Genomic DNA, 15501 nt, shown 5'->3' on the forward strand with positions numbered 1-15501 from the left:
GCCGGAAGATACATTTTCCATGTCAGAATCCAGACGTTCCTTAAAACAAACGAATAGTTGCAGAGAAACTTGATTTAGATGTAAAAAAAAAAAAAAAAAAAAAAATCAATTCTATTCGTCATAAACATTCGAAAAAGATAAATAATTTTGAAATGAACAAGATCTCAAGAATACAAATCTTATTTACGATCAAAAAGAAAAAAAAAGAATAAGAGAAAAATAGAAACCTACAGCATCGACAGAAAGGAGTATATTGAGCTCGAATTCCGCATTTTGTTTCGAGAATCTAATTCCCTCTAGCATAGTCTTGTATCACCCAAATATTGAGATATCAAAAGCACCAGCACAGTAAGGAAAATTAAAATCCAAGTTCTGGAGAATAGTAAATATTTTAATAATTGCTAAAAACAAAATTATACAAAGGTGACTACAAAAAGTGCAAACCAATCCCAAACTGTAATCCAGGATTGGGACGGTCACCTTTCATAACTCTTCTAGGCCAGCAGTAATTCAACTCCACTCTAGCAACTTCTGCAAGTTTCAAAGCAATGCCAATTCCATAGGATAATCTGAAGTTTTCAGCTAAAATCCCCATGTTCTCCTTAAGACTTGACCCAAGTTTAAAGTTACCAATATTTCCAGCGGTTGCAAAGAAATGAGATCGAAATCTCTCACTTAGCCCACCTTTTCCTCGAAGAAACGGGAGTGGGGCAAACAGATGTGCACCAACTGCCCAGTAGGTCTGAAAGGAAATGAAATAAAGAGTCACCTATGGGTGCGTTCAAAAAGCATTTTCTCGTTAATGATAATCATTTAGTTATTATTTGTGCTCCAAACACCCGAAAACACACATCCTGATCCATTCTTATCGAAAAGATAGTGGTAACGAACTGGAAGTAAGGAGCAACACGGCCCAATAGTAACTGAAACTCTAAAAATAAAACTTTGACAACAATTAATGCATCAATTGTTTTTATGCTGATCTCAAAGATATACAATTCAGTAAGTTTCAAGTTACTCATCAAAAGCTACAAGCCTGAAGGAATTTGACTGATTTTTGATAAAGGCAGGAAATACCCCAAAGAGTCAAGCGATGTTAATGGAAATCACACCATCAGATCCAGTATATCAGAGAACCCTACTAGACAGGTTTCAAGCTACTATCTATAAAAATGTGGAATTTAGTTTTTCTGCCCAGAAAGAAGATCACAGATGCATGTTTATTTGTTTTTTTCCTCTAGGGAACTATTGTATCGAATCAATGGGTCTACCAATCGGGAGAATGCTGATTTGAACGGGAATCCAAAGTTTTAGTGCCTTTTTTAAGCATTCAAAAAGGTTGGAGGGCAACTAACACTATCCCATGTCCTTTTTCCCCGAAGACATCCGATCACAGTAACTGAGCCTCTGAAGATGACATGACCCCCAAAGTCCTTGAGAAGGGCTGTAGTCTGTGCCATTTGCCCGTTGTTTAGATAAAGTATTTGTTATTGGGAAAATTACAAAAAAATTTCAGGGAGGGGGTTTTCCGCGGGAACAATCTTATGTGGGTATGAAAGTTTCCGGGTAAAATCCTGCGGAGGAATTTCAAACGGGGGGAAGCGGAATTTCCTGGTACGGTTTGAAAAACAGTCAGAAATTAAATTAAAAATATTTTTTTTTCAACTGATAAAAGGAGCAACACTAGAACTTAAAACGAACAGAAATTGTTCCGTATACGAGGGTGGCTGCCTCTTCCTCTTCCCTTGTTCTTTGAGCAAAAGTTTGACTTTTTTTCCAAATTCTTTAAGAAGGGCTCTGAAACACTAGGCCGTTCAATTTGAATGAGAATTTTGAAGTACTTTAAGGCTTTATCATAAAGAGCAGGGTGTAAGGAAGGGGTTGCCCCCCCAGGAGGAGAGAAGTGACTAAAATACTGGCCCTTTTTACTTACCATGTGCATGTAAGTGGCTATTTTGATGATATTTAGCTTCTTAGAGTGAGTGTTAATAACAAGTAATTAGTAAAGCAATAATAACAACCGATTTATGAAAGGCAAAGCGAATCATCTCCGACACACACTGGTAGAAACTGATTTATTTTTTACAAACAAAACGGTAAACTAAACACTCGTTTACACAGACTCAAAATTAATAAGTATTAATGAATATTATATCTTTTGAATCATAGCTAATTTATAATATTAGGTCACAGATCTCATAAACTTATATTCAATATCAACGTTAAACTATTTGCTGTTTAAGTTTTTTTACTCTCCGAAGTGTTTAAATTTTAGATTGTAAGTCAGAAAAAATAAAAAGGAAATTATAAACCTATAATTATCTGTACCAAGTTAAAAATTGCAACAAAATACGGAAATAAATTACGGAAACAAAGAAAAATCGAAAACAGATTATGACAAATTACGGGCACATATAAAATCACAAATAATTATTCCATACTATCTCATATTCAGCTGATCCTAGGTGACTAAACTTCCCCTTAAAGCCTCTGCTCTCTTTCCCTGTTAAGATCCAATTCCATAAATATTTATAGCTTTGCCATTTGAAAATCCGTTAACACCTATCTTCCCAGTAAGAGGACACCCAAGAATTCACCTCGCTAGATTTCCACCAAGGTCAATGAATAAAAAAAATGAAACTTATCCTGGATGCATACTTATTTATATTTCAATCAGAAACTCTTTTTTAGATATTTACCAATTTCAAGATACATGGGATTATCATTCTTCTATAGTACGTTATTCTTACTTAGTTTGAAAAAATAGACAGTAATAGACTTCATTTAGTTTAACTTTGGCAATACTAGGCGTATGAATAGAACAAACTTGAATTTATATTGGCATCTAAGAACAGCAAAACTATATGGAAGACATCAACAGGAAACAGTTGGATAGCATTACACACTGCGATTTTGAAAAAAGTATTTATAGCATACAACAGCTTAAATTTAAAGCTTTATCAGAATCGAAGATCCCTATGGTTTCTTTGTGACTGTCAGTTTATACATCTATACTTGATGTGGCTTGCCTCGTATTAAGATGGCGTTGTTCGCGAATCTATAAGAATCACTAGCCACATTTATTTCAGTAAGAAAACAGCACGATTGTAAAGAAAAAAATTGACTGTAAGAAAGTTTTTTTTTTAATGCTTGGCATTCTATAGTCAATTTCAATTACCAAAAATGTGTCCAAAGTATTTACTGAAACTTACTGCAAATAATTGTGCTTCAAAGCTGAAGAAGTCACAATTCGCCCTTTTACAGATAGAAAATTCTTGGTATATTTATCTACCGGTATAAGTTAATGATATTTTTGGTTTATTTTTGGATATTTTTTATAATTTTTATTTTTTTGCAAAAAGTTTATTTTGACGTTCCAACCACGTTCAGCCGCGTACAATAGTTACGCTTATGTAATAAGTCACTGCAACTAATTAAAATAAGCTGTGTTGAACGCAGGGTAAGCTGAGCCGATACGCTAGTATCATTTCTTCTTTTTAGTTAATAGCCTAATATTGCACATAAAAGGTAGCCTTCTTTATTAGCAATCGACGAACATTTCAGAGGCTCATCTAGAGAGCCTTTCTCTACTATTAGAGATTCGTCTATCAGTCTATCAGACTACTGATAGACTTTGCATGCCTAAGTTAAGACCATATCCAGGGGGGAGGGTTAGGGGTTATGAACCTCCCTGAAATGTTTGTCCGACTTGTAAGAAAATAAATATAAACAAATTTCCAAAGCGTTTTTTAATATTTTTTTTCTTGTAAATCCCTCCCTCCGCTTTTGCAAAAGCCCCCCCCCCACCGAAAAAGAATCCTGGATATGGATCTGATCTAAGTTTGTTTTGATTCAACTTTGACTGCTCTGACTTTGCTTTGCTTTAGTTTTGCTATTCATTTTGACGTTTTGACCTAACTGGCTGTTTTGTAGAAGTAAATACTTTCCTGATAAAAATAACATGCCCGATAAAATTCTTCTGAGGAAAATATATAAAAAGAATAGTAAGTAATAGTGTTCATTTAAAGAGAAAATACGTCGCTAGTTTCGGTTTTAATGCAACAATCGTCTAGTGAACAAAACTGTCTAAAACTTGTTCGTATTTTCATATGTACGTAAGAATAGAATATCTTCTTACGTGTGTTTAAAATAGGATAATCCTAGTTGTGCAGCTTTAAGAGTTTTGAAGTTACTAATTACAAATATGGCACAAATTTTTCAATCATAGCACTGAAGCAAAGCATAGTATGTAGCCCTTGTTGCACAAATGGCTTCCAGTTTTCGCCACAGAATTTTCAATACTTATTCTTCTAAAATCTTAGGCTAATATTGCACTGTACATCTTATAAAATTTTACCCTTATCTAAAACTACAATATAAAAAATCCAAAAGAAAATAGGATAGGAAAATATTTTGCAAATAGTGTTTGATCTCCATTAAAGTTTGTATATATAAGATTTTGGGGTAACTTGTTGTATATACGAGGCTAAAATCGTAATATCAGCATCCTAAGACATTCAGCAAAAATGTCTTTCATTTCTCATGTTTGTTTCAAAGTTTATCATAAAGTCGTATAGTACCATAAAGGTAAATGTACTAAAAAAAAAACCTGTCTGTGGATGTCTGAATGTTTTAGGTTATCTTAATTTTCACAAGATCTACGAAGAAACTAAAATTTTCAGCTGGGGGTGGGAGACTGAGGTCTTAGAGGGGCAGTTCCCCCTACCTCAAATTATACTACTAATATTGCACATACAAAGTAGCCTGGGGGGAGACTGAGGTCTCGGAGGGGCAGTTACCCCCTACCTCAAATTATACCACGACCCTGGTCATAAAAACATCGTCCCCAGGGGGAGAAAAAATCAAACAAACAGATCCTAGATGTGGTATGGATAGAAACCTAATGGTCGTGGTTGGCAGACAGAAACTCTTGGCCGTCATATATGGTTGAAGTGGCTGCATAAATATGACAGGGACAGTAAACGGTATGTAATATGAATATGGCAAACGGCATAAATATGATACTTACAACAGTAAACGATATGAATTGTTAAGCGTTAGCCGAATTATCTGTGAGGCTAACCTTGATAGTAATAGCTCTACCACCTTTTTGATATTTTGGGCAAATTATCACTTTTTTGCTTTGTTTTGCAGAAATACTTCCAATTGATTTTAATGAGAAGACATGCCTCAATGGCAGAGATTTTACAGAGGCAATCATAAAATTCAAGGAAGGTAAATCCTCTCTTGAATTAAAACCAGCAGAGGTAAAAATCCGAGCGAAAAAATTTGAGTTTTGCGATGAGGAGGAATTTTGGCAATCTACGGAACGGTTGACGAGCAAGAACAAATCGTCACTAATCCTCCTACTCGAAGCTAGCGATCTTCAGTTCACGAAAACATTTCTTTTGCTGGTTTTGGACCTATTGAATCATGCAAGACATGAGCAAGTTATCCAAAATCCAACCGTGGTACCAAATCGCGAAAGCACCCATTCAAATCCAGTGTCGAAATCTTTTGAGGGAGGGACCCCGTGCTCAACAAGTTACCTCTAGTCAACAGGTAATAAAGAAAATTACGGAATTAATTAAGTCGGATTTAATATCCCAGATAGGGACATCTCCAGTAGAGAGAGAGCGAGGCGCGAATTGTTTGAACTGGCCAAGTCGACGTCAAATTTTTCTGGCCCCCTATGCATATCTCGCTTGAGACATCTAGCCTCTGTAGCCACCTCAACTGGCGACCATGAAGCGGAAAAGTATCAGGCAGCATACGGAGACTGCTTAAGAGTAAATCTAAACTTGACACAATGAACCAGCCGTTTGACAAGTGTCAAGTGGCAATTCCTTCGAAATGCGCCTTAAACTCACCTTATAATCCCAATCCGCGGTACAATCCTTATGGATTTTCCAACTCCCCCTCCTCAGAAATACAGGAGGGGTCGTGGGGATAGAGATGGCAGAAGATGCTGCAACTGTGGTTCAGGGCCACATTTGGTGACCGACTGTTTTGTGGAAAAAAACTACGCCAAAAAATGAGGAGTAAAGTATCTTTTTCTTTCTAAACCAGTCTTATCTTGGTCTTGTATATTTGAATGTTTGATGTACACAAATGGAAGAGTGAAACAGTTTTTGTTTTCATTTATTTTGCTATTTTTATCTTTTTTTTTATTTTTCGCCCCATGTATTCTCACCTCGGTTGACTATGCCTTAAGGCCTATTCTTAAAAAAGAAAAAAGAAAAATCATGTTAATGATCACATTCAGGTGCATTTAGAGAGAAGAAAAAAAAGGGATAAATGATACATGGTAGCATTTTGAGGATATTATACTTAGAAAAAAGCTGTCGTATTCAGACAAATTTTTTTATTAGCATAAAAATATTTTCTAGCAAACGACAAAAAAAAGGAACATACCAAAGTAATGGCATTTTAAGGTTCCTTAGGTAAAAGTTTGAATAACAAATTTTTAATATGACGAGGGAAGCATTAGGTTTTAGGAATGGCTAGGTAGGAATTGCCAAAAAGTTTATTGGGAACCACTGCTTTAGAGAAATAAAAAATCTTAAAATTTATAGCAGTTTTGTCTATATGTTAAAAGTCTAAATAGTAAATATTTTTATATTCCAAATTGTAGACCAGAGACATGGACAGATGCACAAGGGAATTCGACTGAAACCTCTGTCCACCCTCAAGCAAGCCATTTCATGAGTTTTGATCATTGGCATCAAAGAAAGGAGTATGTAATCCTAGACACTCGATGTTTTATCGCCGGAAATTTAGTGAATCACATATCGCATTGGAAAGAAATTTTCCAAGTGATAGAGTTCACACATTCAGAAGACATTTTAGATTGGGTTACTAATGGGGTCGACTTAGAAGCTTACTTTGCTCCGTATAAGGGCATCTATAGAGGGAATTTCTATGATTCAATTGTACCTGTTTCAGCAGAGTTTCCTAATTCAAAATCAGTGGACCTGTTTCGGGATTTTGTCAAAAAAATTGTATGAACACGGATCCGTAATAGATCGGTGCTGCCATGGGAAAAGGTAGGATATTGTGACCCTCCAAAACTAGTATTGAGACTATAGAACCAGAAAAACCCAGGCTATGTCATGATGAAACGTTTTTGGATTAATGCATAAAATATCTCCCATTTTCGTTAGAAACATTGTTGGATATTCAACCATATTTAAATGTTGGTGGTGAAGGTTTTTCGGTAACCAGCATAGTGCGCATGACCCCGTTTTTGTCAGGATAACTAGTAGAATGTGCCTTGGATTTAAATACCTGGGCGTGCACGTAGACGACGAGGAAGATTGGTATTTTGTGTGGACTGTGCTGGCTTTTGGCTCTCGGTTATCTCCATGTTTATGTGCGAATTTCTGAAATGCCAACTCTTATTTACAGAAAAGCGGGGGATGGGGCTGGAATTATTATGATGAAGTGTTTCATTACATCACACCTGACCACGATTCTCACTCTTGGAAGAACGTCACCTTAGATTCATAATATTGCTGGTGGAAAATTTAGGATTTTCATGTCGAATAAATAGAAACTACAATCAACCTCAAAAGTGAAACAAATGGGCAATTTTTTTTATATTGAAAGCGGCTCTTTATAATACCCGAGGATAAGGTGGAAACATTCGAAACTTTGAGGATTGAACTCCTCGGTAGACCTTATTTAAAGGTTAAAGATTTGCAGAGGGTTATAGGAAAGGTAGTAAGCTTTACCCCTGCCTCCCTTCTCCCTTCATGTAGATCTTTTTATAAAATCATGTTCCTCAGTTTGGGAGACTGGGAGAGAAAAAAGTTGCCAGGCGGAAAAACACCAGAAATGTGATTGAAGAGATACGATTTTGGAAATGTTTAAAAGCTTCACCAAGGGTTTTCCATTGGAGGAGTACAGCTCACAAAGAGTTGGTGAATTTTACGGATTCGAGCAATTACAAATGGTCATGCTAGTTCACCAAGGTCACCCGAGAATAAAGTTGTGGAGTTTTCTGATTATTTTGCACATTCTGATTTAAGTTTATCTATACACGTACAAGAGGCAAAAGCTGTCTTAAACGCCATTTTAGCTATTTCTGAACTGGCCAGGGATTCCTGGGTGATACATAAGGTGGATAACAAAGCGGTTGTCAATACCAGAAGTTGTAAAATTTAATATTTGGTTGAATAATGTTTATGTAACCTCGAGTTTGAATCTTGCAGATGGGTCTTCAAGATTGATTGAGAAACAACACTGTACGCTTAGTGGCTGGGCATGGTCTAAAGTATAAAAAGCTTTCCGTGAAGGGTACACATTTGAGAGGTTTAAGAGTTTCCATTGCCTTTTTATTCACCATATCCGCAACTTGGCACAGTTGGAATTGGTTTCTTTACCCATAAATTGTCTCGATTACAATTTTATTATTCCCCCCCCATTGTGTATGATCCCACATATCCTAAATAATTTGTTAAGCATGCATGTGAAAGCCACGATTTTGCTCCCTTTTAAAAAAGAAGCACCATGGTGCCCCATCATAAAAACATATGCCAGGATTTCTTGCCCTTAGGAAAAATGGGAGATAAGAAGGTTTATGTTTTCCTTCAAAAAAGGGATATCTCAAAGATAATAGAGGCCTGATAAGTGATCTAGTTGCAGTAAGAGTCAAATTTTTAAATATTAGAGCATATACAAGTTTATTATGTATTTGTATTTTATAAAAAATAATGATTTTTGATAAATAAAACCGTTCAAAGTCTAAAATGCTTTGATTTTGATTTCAGATTCATACCCAACATAACCTTATAAGATGGGATACAAGACGAAACGAGTTGGTTGATCTGCTTCGGACTTCGCCCTACGGGGAAAGAAAATCAAGATTGCAGGAGGATCTGGAGCACTTTTTGAGGGATTTTGATAAAACGCTTTAAAACTTTTTACCTAGAGTGTTTTTTTTATATCAAGAGAAGGAAAGGGAAGAACAATTTTACATGGTTTTGAGTGCCCAAATTTAGCAATCCGTCAATCAGATTGTGGATGTAAGAGGACCCTGGCAGCAGGGACAGTCGATTCCCTTATTCGACAAATCACTGAAATCTTCAATGCTGTGGGCCGCACCAAAACCTGGTCAGAGGAATCAGGTTCAGGGAATCCAGCCAAATCCTTGCTAAGTAAGGAATATGGTTTATCGCTCTCATAAGGGTTTCTGTTTAGGACAATCAGAGGCGATGCCTTCATAAATAATTCCCTCGATTATGCGACCATTTATAGGTCCCTAAAGGCCGCGTTAACGAAGATCAGACTATCAGCTGGAGAGAGGTCGCGCAGTCTTAGAGCTGGGGGATCAATAACGCTCTCCGTAGGAGGAGCTGGAACTGAAGAAGTAATGGCAACAGTTGGATGGAGAACAAAGGGTACCGCAAAATACTACTTAGCATGGAAGAAAGTAATGTAGAACGAGAAATCAGCTAGGGTTTATGATGACCTTGATAACTTAAAAGGTTTTACCCAACTTTTTCCTTGATTCAGTCCACAAACTGATAAGAATTGGCGAGATATTTGATTATGTTTGTTAATAAATGACTGTGATATTATGGTGGTTTTTTGGTCCTTTGACTATAGAAGCATGATGGGGATGGTGCTCTTCTTGCTCAATCTTAGCAAGTTGTGAAATCTGGGAGCTGAGTAGGATGATAAAAAATAAACCACTATCCTACGCGGCATACAGCTGAAACAAAACAATCCCTATTGGATAGAAGATGGAGGTAGGAAGGGTGTAAGGAGTCTATCCCTAATTATATTACGGAGGTGAAAAAAAAAGATTGCAAAAGGAAAATAAACTATGGACAAAAGGAATCAAGAATTGATGAGGATAAAAGCTCTCAGTTGACACAACCAGCATTCTTTTGGTGCGCTTTACGGTGCTTTTCTTGCCCAATCTTAGCAAGTTGTGAAAGCTGGGAGCTGAGCAGGATGGTAAGGATGGTAAGAAGATACATAAAAAAGCGACAAGTTATTCAGTTTTAAACACTCAAATGCAGGTTTTAAGGACAAAGCTTTCATTATGACTGATACTAAGGTACTGATACAATACTAAGAGGGATAAGCATAAAGGTATAGAAACTAATGACTATCACAACTTCAACGAAAACATTATGAGACCAGGAGCTTAAGTTATTAAGAACTTAAGTCAATTTATTAACTTATAAGTTAAGTTATAATAAGTTATTTGTTTATAATACTAATCATAGCAAGCACTATAGAGCTCAAGATCAGGTCGTCAGGTTTCTCATTATAATGGTACTATTATGAACAATGATAACCACCACGCCGTAGAAAATTAGGATAAGTAGGATAATTAGGATAAGACGCCCTAGATTTAAGGATAAGTTAATAACTTATAATATAATAACTTATTATATTATTATCCTTTGCAGCACCAGGCATCCTTGTGTGTCCACATGGCATCGGATCGAAATTCCCAGGTAGTCATTTTGATCAATATGCTTTAAAAACTGCAATTGTACAAATAAAGAAAGAGACTTCAATTAGAACACAGCCAGTCATATTATACTTTATTAAACTCATAATCATGCAAGGGTATCTAGTCATTACAATAAAAGGCCCCAGGGAGGATGAAGTAATCTTAGTCCCCTGTCCTCCCTATGACCAGCTTCATAAATACAGAAGAATTGCATCTCTGTTGATCCTTAGTCATTATCGGATCCTTTAGAAAGATGTCATAAATGACTAAATATTAATGTTATTTACCGTAATTAAATATGAAATAAAGTTGGCCGATGGACACAAATATTTGATGAAGCTTACTTTTTCTCTATTAAAAAAGTTATAGCTTACCTCAGCGCCAATAGAATTCCCGTCAGAATGAGGACCAACGCCTCTCATTTCAAAACCTCTAACATTTACAGGTCCTCCAAGAAAATGCCGGTCTTGTAGTGCGTAGGTTTTACCATTTGGTAAAGATTGTAAGTGCCCAGCAATGGCCCCTGCTTGAAAAACCTAGAAAATTAGACATTGGTTCCTTCTTTCCAATTCCACAAGCCCATAAAAGCAAACAGAAAAGAACATTCATATGAACATTTACCGTGGGCAAACAATTGTCTGTTAATGCATATATTAGCAAACTATATTAATGCACAAATTATCGAGCGGAACAAATTACTTACTATCAAATCAGTTCTTTAAACCGCCAAAACACTCTAAAATAACATAGTGGTGACCAGTTTTACTCAAGTACCCTGTTTTCCACCTTTTGCTTTGGTCACTTTCGATAAAACTCTAGAAACTTTTAGTCTTATCAATGTAATGATACAAATGTAATCAGGGGGTTTGTATCTCTCACTTTACCCATTGTAATATATTTTGCTTCTTTATAAGAGTCGATGGCTAAATTATGATCTCCTATTTTTAATGCTTTCGCTCCCGATTTGGTTGAAACTCTACTAGCCTTTGAAAATCGGTGAATCTATTTGTGAGCTCTGTTATTTTTTTTTGCTTTGTAATCTTAAGTCTTCTTGATTGGAATCAACTATTAAATGAATATTTACTAAAACTGGTCAACGGATTCTATAACTGAGTGTCCTGAGGACTGTTTCTCATAGCATCATTTTTGAAGTTCGTTTATGTCTTGGTTGTGAAGAACTTTTTGAAGATCAGGTTAAAATGAATTTAGTCAGGTTGGCATCTAAGAAACTACTTGGCGTTTGATGGAAAAATAACTCATCATTTTGTTTTATTAATCCTTGTTTATCCTGAATATCCTTTTGACAATAAGTCACAATTTAGACTCGACCAGACAGGTCAGGTCTTTTTTTATGCATTTCGATTCTTTATCAAAAACAGATGTACATAAAGGCTTGGACTGTATTTATCTTTGAAAGATCGCTAAAGTTGAAATACCACTGAATTAAATAGGATCTTTTCTTATGAGCTGGTGATTTGCCTTGATTTCATAAGTTATACACGCAAAAATTAAGAAGATTCTTTCTTCTTTCTTTGGAAGACTGGTTTTCCAAGAGTCCGTGAAACGTATTTTTCATCACACATCAGGACCTGTACGTTTTCACATGACTTTTTTTTCATAATTCATGACAATATTATTGATTAATATAATTGATATATTTCATTGTTAATTTTTAAATTATTTATTTATGATATATATTTTTTAAATAATTGATTTTATAACCAATCCATTTATCATCCGGTAGGGGGATACTCCGATATAAGACCACTGAATTAAATAGGATCTTTTCTTATAAGCTGGCGATTTGCGTATCACCAGAAAGAATCAAGATTCTTTCTTCTTCGTTTAGAAGAGTGGTTTTCCAAGAGTCCGTCGAAAGTATTTTATATCACACATCAGGACCTGTACGTTTCCACCAGTATTTTTTTCATAATTCATGACAATATTATTGATTAATATAATTGATATTTTTCATTGTTAATTTTTTAAATTGTTTATTTATGATATTTATTTTTTAAATAATTGATTTTATAACCAATCAATTTATCATCCGGTAGGGGGATACTCTGATCTGCACGTGAAAACCCATCCCCGCCAATTGTCTCGGCGTCGGTTTAGACTTCACAGAACCGAAACCGCGTTTAACTCAAATACTAAGTCATGTGTACAACTAGAAATGGAAGACGATCAGAAGAGAAGCTCTGGAATTGCTTTTAAGACCGAGATTTTACTCCCACCATACTTCAGTTTAAGGTATTTCTTCAAATCAATCGAATATATTAGCTATCATCGGGAACTAGAAGTATCTAATACCCAGGCTCAGCTGCTCCGAACACAGTTATTAAGGCTGACCAATCAGATTATTCTTATCCAATAGTGGTTGATTAATATATTTGAAAATATAGAGAATTATGACACTCGCTGGCTATAACCTTCAAACGACACTTAAAATCTAAATACAGGAATTATTTTTCATATCTTTGAACGGGCGTTTGTTTTTCTTTGGGTGTCTGAGGCTAGATAGATCAAGCTCCCTTTGTCTTTTTCTCACTTCATCCTCTTTTTGTGTTTATTTTAACTGAATTGTATTTCTTACTGTTGTTCGGATTTTCAATCCCTTCCAGACTATAGCAGCTGGAAATTGTTGTATGTTTTTTGTAAATTTAAATAAACCCCGCACCTTTAAGATCAGGTTTAGCTTTTTTATAATCGTAATATAAGATTCGCTTTTTTTTCTTTTCCAAAATCATTCCTGTCAAATAGCAAAAAAGACATTACCAAAAAAATTAAGCTAACAAAGGTATGAAATTTTCTTATGAGAGGATAAGGTAAATCCCAAATATACCATTTGCTACATTAACTTGAAGTAAATTAAAAGAAAAACTATTCCGAGAGTCAATATTAAAAACAAATTAAAAAATATTAAGATCAAGACTTGCCCGAAACTTAGTCGAGGTGTGAGATGGGAGAAGAGAGAAAGAAAGAAAAAAAAAGAGAGAGAGAGAGAGAGAGAGAGAGAGAGAGAGAGAGAGAGAGAGAGAGAGAGAGAGAGAGAGAGAGAGAGAGAGAGAGAGAGAAACGGAGAGTGAGAGAAACAACGAAGGTTCAAAATAATAAAGGACACTATTTATCCAGTTAAAATTACCTTTTATTGCAAAGCAGTTGTCGGGGTTCTCAAGATTCCAGACTTAATCAATATGAAACAAGTGTTTTCATTATAAAATTAGTTCGTTTCATTGAAAAATGTTTGGCAAAACATTTGCCAAGAATAACAATAATCCTAGTAATATTCAGAAGTATAAGTATTTCAATTATTTGTACTTTTCATACTTCGTATGGCTGTTGTTGAGATTCGTTCCCATGAACATAAAGCATGCATAAGGGAAATTTTTTTTTTACCATTTGGATTTTCGTTATATGATGGAATAAACAATGTCCCACAGTCACTAAAGTGTATAAATATGTCTTTTTATCATTTCAATGGGCCGAGCTTGCAACCTGGGCACAATTTTTGTCCAGAACACATTTGTACATACTACAAAATCATGCTTTAAATTTTGATAAAACCAGAACTTTACATTAAGGTAAGTTTAAGATGGATAAAAAGCTCGAATCTGTGTCAATAAATACAGGACTCAAAAGAGTAAAAACCGTTAAAAATACTGACATCATAGATGTGTAATTTTAGAGCCGGAAATTACATTTTCATGTCAGAATTTGGTCTTTAAAACCAGCAAATGGTTAGCAGGACACTTTATCATCTAAAAAATTTAGACTTATTCAACATAGAAAATACATAAATAAATGTGAAACGAGCAGCACCTCGCTTCACAAAGAAGACAAATCTTATTTGCGATAAAATGAAAAAAGAGAAAAACATAAACGTACAGCATCGGCAAAGAGGGGTATGTTAAGCTGGAATTCTGCATCATGTTTCAGGAATCCAATATTCCCTCCACCAAAACCAGCATATTCTTGTATCACCCTATAATTGAGACATCAAATGTTAAAATCCAAGAAAAACGGTCTACATAGGATGTTTGTTCAGTAAATTTGAAAAGAAATGTGAGTTAGTTTAAGATAGGAACTTCCACCATCTAAAGTGGCAAAAACAGAGTTACACAGCAACAACAAAAAATGCTTCCCTCAATGTAAGATCACCTTGGCAGTTTGTCACTAACAGCTGTCACTAACGTTCCAACAGTAGCTACACTATCAGCGTATCCATTGCGGACCCGTAAACACCAAAATCATCCTAGTAATTGAAACTTCTTTCCTTACCTATTTAGAAATCACACGTCCCCTTCTAGCCCTAATCATTTCCCTTTATTCCACTGCCTAGATTATCCACAAATTTCTAAATATATCTTACTTGGCTAGCCCAAGAAAGTTTTCTCCTGTCACTCAAGCACTCTTGATAGGCTGCTTTTAATAGCTTATCACCTTGTAGAGATACCAGTTTCTCCCAATACAATTTCTTAAAGAAACTTTACTGAATACTTTCTAGCGTATTCCCCTTTACTGAATACTTTCTAGCGTATTCCCGTTTTGGAAACCACAAATTTCACAACCATAACTAAACACTTGTGTGAACATACAACTGAAAATCTTCTTCTTTAACTTGATGGCATTTAGGCCTATATTTCTTAAACTACTTTTTAATGCGCTCTACATCGCTCTTAGTCCTCTATTCTCCATTAGATCAATATGACTACCCAACCTACCATTTTTTGAAACCTTACACCCTAGGTTATAGGTATGAAAATCGTTTTAAGTTTTCAATTCATTACCATTTACGTTAAATTTCCCATCTCGTTCCCAAATACGACTACAAGTGACTTATCAGCATTTAATGTTAGCTTATTCATTGCTAAATGCTCATGCACAACATATAAAAGTATGTGGAATTCAGTGCCACTTTTTGCTACCAATGCAGTTTCATCAGCAAAAAGAAGGGCAAACAAAGATTTATCTGATAATTCCACAACTGATGCTGTCCCATTCCTAAAGTAATATATAACGAAAATAGC

The 15501-nt window shown here is 35.3% G+C and overlaps 1 protein-coding gene across 3 annotated transcripts in view; it reads right to left on the bottom strand.

Moving 5' to 3' along the window:
- Positions 1–370: 370 nt before the first annotated feature.
- The window catches only part of LOC136024939 (sorting and assembly machinery component 50 homolog), a 67463-nt gene continuing 52332 nt past the window's right edge, over positions 371–15501 (bottom strand). For all 3 annotated transcript variants that reach the window (XM_065700531.1, XM_065700532.1, XM_065700529.1), the window contains exons 7-9: positions 14360–14456; positions 10846–11007; positions 371–742 (exon numbers count right to left, since the gene is read on the bottom strand). In XM_065700531.1, coding sequence (XP_065556603.1) covers positions 428–742; positions 10846–11007; positions 14360–14456 — 574 coding nt within the window. In that variant the 3' untranslated portion in view covers positions 371–427. The remainder of the gene's footprint in view (positions 743–10845; positions 11008–14359; positions 14457–15501) is intronic.

The sequence above is a fragment of the Artemia franciscana genome, chromosome 3 (genome assembly GCF_032884065.1).
Source record: "Artemia franciscana chromosome 3, ASM3288406v1, whole genome shotgun sequence".
Classification (NCBI taxonomy): domain Eukaryota; kingdom Metazoa; phylum Arthropoda; class Branchiopoda; order Anostraca; family Artemiidae; genus Artemia; species Artemia franciscana.